Genomic DNA, 4,954 nt, shown 5'->3' with positions numbered 1-4,954 from the left:
ATAACCAGATTGTAAATTGTCAGAATATTGAAATATACAATGTTGCAGTTTCGAAAATTGAATTTAAATATCATGAATTATTTCTTGGTATCTTTTTTTTTTTGAAGTATAAACTATCATATTAAGTATTGTTTGTTGAAATGACCAAGACTTCTGTAAGATTAATGTCGTATCAATCGTTGCTAAGTAACTGAGACAATTGCTGTGACATAACCAGATTGTAAAGTGTCAGAATTTTGAAATAACTATGGGTATATACAATGTTGCAGTTTCGAAAATTGAATTTAAATATCATGAATTATTTCTTAGTATCTTTTTTTTTTTGAAGTATAAACTATCATATTAAGTATTGTTTGTTGAATGACTAAGACTTCTGTAAGATTAATGTCGTATCAATCGTTGCTAAGTAACTGAGACAATTGCTGTGACATAACCAGATTGTAAAGTGTCAGAATTTTGAAATAACTATGGGTATATACAATGTTGCAGTTTCGAAAATTGAATTTAAATATCATGAATTATTTCTTAGTATCTATTTTTTTTTCAAAGTATAAACTATCATATTAAGTATTATTTGTTGAATTTACTAAAACTTGTGTAAGATTAATGTCGTATAAATCGTAGCTAAGTAACTGAGACAATTGCTGTGACATAACCAGATTGTAAAGTGTCAGAATTTTGAAATAACTATGAATATATACAATATTGCAATTTCGAAAATTGAATTTAAATATCATGAATTATTTCTTAGTATCTATTTTTTTTTGAAGTATAAACTATCATATTAAGTATTGTTTGTTGAAATGACCAAGACTTCTGTAAGATTAATGTCGTATCAATCGTTGCTAAGTAACTGAGACAATTGCTGTGACATAACCAGATTGTAAAGTGTCAGAATATTGAAATAACTATGGGTATATACAATGTTGCAGTTTCGAAAATTGAATTTAAATATCATGAATTATTTCTTAGTATCTATTTTTTTTTTTGAAGTATAAACTATCATATTAAGTATTGTTTGTTGAAATGACCAAGACTTCTGTAAGATTAATATCGTATCAATCGTTGCTAAGTAACTGAGACAATTGCTGTGACATAACAAGATTGTAAAGTGTCAGAATATTGAAATAACTTTGGGTATATACAATATTGCAGTTTCGAAAATTGAATTTAAATATCATGAATTATTTCTTAGTATCTATTTTTTTTTTCAAGTATAAACTATCATATTAAGTATTGTTTGTTGAAATGACTAAGACTTCTGTAAGATTAATGTCGTATCAATCGTTGCTAAGTAACTCAGACAATTGCTGTGATATAACAAGATTGCAAAGTGTCAGAATTGTGAAATTGTCAGTGCAATAACTAACTATGGGTATATTTGAGTTTTTCTTCAGACGGAAGAGGAAGAGAAGCCGAAAATCTGTGATGGTGAACATAAGGACGCAGGTGAAGAAGCGCAGAACGAAACGGGACGGAGATTGGTCCATCAGAGCTCTAGCTAAGGGAGCGCTTAGGGAGGCTGTAGGTGGTTTGGGCGTCCGAAGGCAACCCGATTTTCTCTCGCTCAACAGTCAGACGAAGACGCAGAGAGTCGGTGGACGGAGCGGAAGCATCAGCATCCCCGAGACCATGGTGATGAGCAGGAACGTGTTTCAGGCGCAGGGATCGTCGTCGCCGAAGGTCCTGAAATTGGGCGAGGGTAAAGAGGTGGTGTCGACGGAGCAGAAAGAGAATAAGGTCGAAAAGGTTGAGAAGATCGAGAAGCCCGACAGGAGGAGGAGAAGCATGAGGGCCACTTCGACGGTGGGAAACGTTCCCAGGGATTTGTACGAGGCGAGCAAATCGAGGAAGAGCATCAAGCAAGTGCCTTGGAAGAAAACCTAAGCAACTTTGAAAGTGAGTAAATTCATGAATGAAATAATAGAGAAAACGCATCATCTTCCAATGATTCTATTTCTTATATCTAAATAATAGATTAAGACATAATAAAACTTTACAATAAAAAAAAACATGTAATTGCTAAGTGATTGTGGAATAAATGTAATTATTAAAAAACAAACATACTTTCAGTATTTCGTGAATATCTTAAGAATAATTTTAGATACATTTATTTTTAAATACTCGTCTGAAAGCTTATTAAACAAGTAATTAATTGATGTAAATTTGAGTGTTATGCAACGTTTTGGTTTTCAACAAAGCGCTTGCAAAGATGACTTCATACAATTTTGTTAACATTCAGAAACAGTAACACCTACACCTTTCCCCGGATATTCGACGAACCGATTTAGATGTGTTGGAACGTCAAACGGTGTATGAAAAAGCTAAATATATAAAGAATCGTTTAGAATATGCAATTTTCATCATTTATTTCCAAACGATACGAAAATCCTTCGAAATGTTTGCATCATTAGTAACGTTGAAAGGAAATATCTCTGCAACTAATTTAGAAGCACATGCATGCATACGTGAACCGCAATTAAATAAACCATAATTTTGTGTGTTTAAATGTATTAAGATCTCGGATGTAAAGTTTCATAACAAATAATAAAACACAGTTTGAAACATGTATATTCCATTAGAACGAGGCGAACATTAAAACTAACACAAAGTTGAAAACTTCGGCAGGCGATTTATTTATAGTTTATTTATTATTATTCGCATAATAACGATCCATAAAACACAAGCACTTTCCGTCTGTCGGGCCTCTGGATGGATTTCGTTGAATCCGATGGGAAAAGTTTGCTCGCTCCACGAATAAGTATGATCACGATCGAATTTCATTGAAAATGATGAGAAAGATTTTCGCAACAGGTAGTGTGCAAGGACGAAATCGCCGCACACCTGAACTTCAATAAAATCGTCCAGGCTCCCTTGTTTATAGTCGGATGCCAATTGGAGACGTGCGTGTTTTGGATCAGAGTGTGTGTGTGTACTAGAATCTGCAGTCTATATTTATCTTCTTCGACTTTGAGGTTCGACAGAGATGGGAGAAAAAGTTTTAGCGAAAAAAAAAACGAAAGATAATTGTGAGAGTTTCCTGCAAGGATTCTCCACCGATATGTTTATGTAATGTTACACGAAAATAACTTACTCACAACTCCGCAGTATTAATAAGTGTCAGTATATATTGTGAAAACTTGTACTAAATGATTAGTTATCAAAATATAGTTCTTATTTATTTACTTTGTAAACACATATTATTTGTGATATATGTTTAGAAAGTAAGTTGCCAAGTAACTCAAGTACTTGTCGTGTTTTAAGAAGTTCATTCCATTTCTTAATGAAAATTAAATAGAAAAATTAGGGCAATATGAAAATCAGGAGGAAAGAGAAATCCGCAATCTGAACAACACTTTGTATTGTTGTGAGAGTAAAGAAGCAGAAGAAGAAAAAAAAACGATGTATATATAGAATAGAAACAGCGTCAATCCGTAATTACCATTAAGAAAGCCGTGTTTCGTGAAAATAATTGCAAATAGAAAACCATTAAAAATTAATTAGCTCGCTTCCAATAACACAAAGTAACAAAGTGAGAAGATCCATTTTGGAATGGAATAGCTCTCTACTTTGCTAACAAATGATTGAAGAGCGAAAACTCTTCGGGGATGTTGAGTGCAGAGGAATGATAAGATTAAGGACAAAATGAAACGAGACGAATGCACGGAAATGAGCGCGTGTCGTTTGGATGTTTGACAAGGAATTCGGAGTATTCTCACCAATTAAATGGATCTAATCGTTTCCTCTTTGACGACGATCTAAAGAGTTTCGGTCATCATTAATTTACTGCAATTACTTTGAATTTTACTAAAATTAGAGTTATCTAACTTTTGTAGAATCAAAAACTATGAATATACTGTCTATACTTCGATTAATTAATTATAGTGAATTAGTTTTTAATGTATTTTGTGTAGTAAGAAACATCAAGTGTATTATTCATATTTGAGAAGTTGTGTCTGTCTATTTTTCTTTTTGGATTTAAATATAGAAAATTTCCGAAAATCGCGGCACCAAATCAGAATTAAATGTGAATCGCAAATGAGTAAAGACCACACGCTTCTCCTCTGAATACGTGCCAATAGAAGTTACGCGACAATAAAGAAGTTTAAACTCGCAATAAGAAGTTCATCATGAGATGATTTGGGATAATAATCAAAGCTATAAAAACTCAAGACTTTCTCCAAAAATCGTATTTTCTTACGAATCCCGTATGCCAACCGTTTCGCAGCTGACTGACTGACATTGTTCGAAGCTATTTTCAACTGGACGTTTACACTTTGTTTTCGTGAAACCTTGGTTGAAGGAACAGAACACACGTACTCAAAAAAAAAATTGCAAATAAAACTGTACAACCGGTGATCGTTTTGCGCTAAATATACAAAATCGTGTGCGCATTATTTTTTCTGCTGTTCTTGTAATGATCCGACTTTTCCGCTCTGCATTCCACCATTTGTAATTGCTCCATCGTTGCAAATATTATTACCTTCGCGGAGATCGTAAAGTGACGCAAAACGGTCTTTATTGCGAGTGAAACGAAAATATCGCGAGTCGAAAATATTAAGATCAAGCGAAATTGACGCTAGAAAAAGCCGCGTCTTCGCATTTCATTAATTTTCTCTGTAAATGTAATAGGTAGAATGAATCAAAAAGATGCATATGAATGTTTGGGGAATATAGCAAGTATTCATATATTACTGTGGTATTATCCGTATGGCTGTAATTTGCATTCAAAGTTTAAAAAATGCTCGAAAAAGCAGTGTTTTCACATTTCATCGATTTTCTCGAAAACTATAATAGACAGAATGAATCCAAAAGATGCATATGAAAGCTGAATGTTTGGGGAATGTAGCAAGTAGTGATATATTACTGTGGTTTTAGCCGTTGGGCTGTAATTCGTGTTCAAAATTTTAAAAATGCTCGAAAAAGCAGTGTTTTTACATTTCATTCATTTTCT

General features: G+C 33.2%; 1 protein-coding gene across 1 annotated transcript in view; it reads left to right on the top strand.

Moving 5' to 3' along the window:
• The window catches only part of LOC108561912, a 3,986-nt gene extending 2,099 nt beyond the window's left edge, over positions 1 to 1,887 (top strand). The window contains exon 2 of the mRNA XM_017920034.1: positions 1,398 to 1,887. Within this exon, the coding sequence (XP_017775523.1) occupies positions 1,429 to 1,887 (459 nt within the window). The 5' untranslated portion in view covers positions 1,398 to 1,428. The remainder of the gene's footprint in view (positions 1 to 1,397) is intronic.
• Positions 1,888 to 4,954: the final 3,067 nt, after the last annotated feature.

This window comes from Nicrophorus vespilloides, unplaced genomic scaffold, assembly GCF_001412225.1.
Source record: "Nicrophorus vespilloides isolate i.1.1-1 unplaced genomic scaffold, Nicve_v1.0, whole genome shotgun sequence".
NCBI classification, from domain to species: domain Eukaryota; kingdom Metazoa; phylum Arthropoda; class Insecta; order Coleoptera; family Silphidae; genus Nicrophorus; species Nicrophorus vespilloides.
This window is presented reverse-complemented; position numbering and strand designations above follow the sequence as displayed.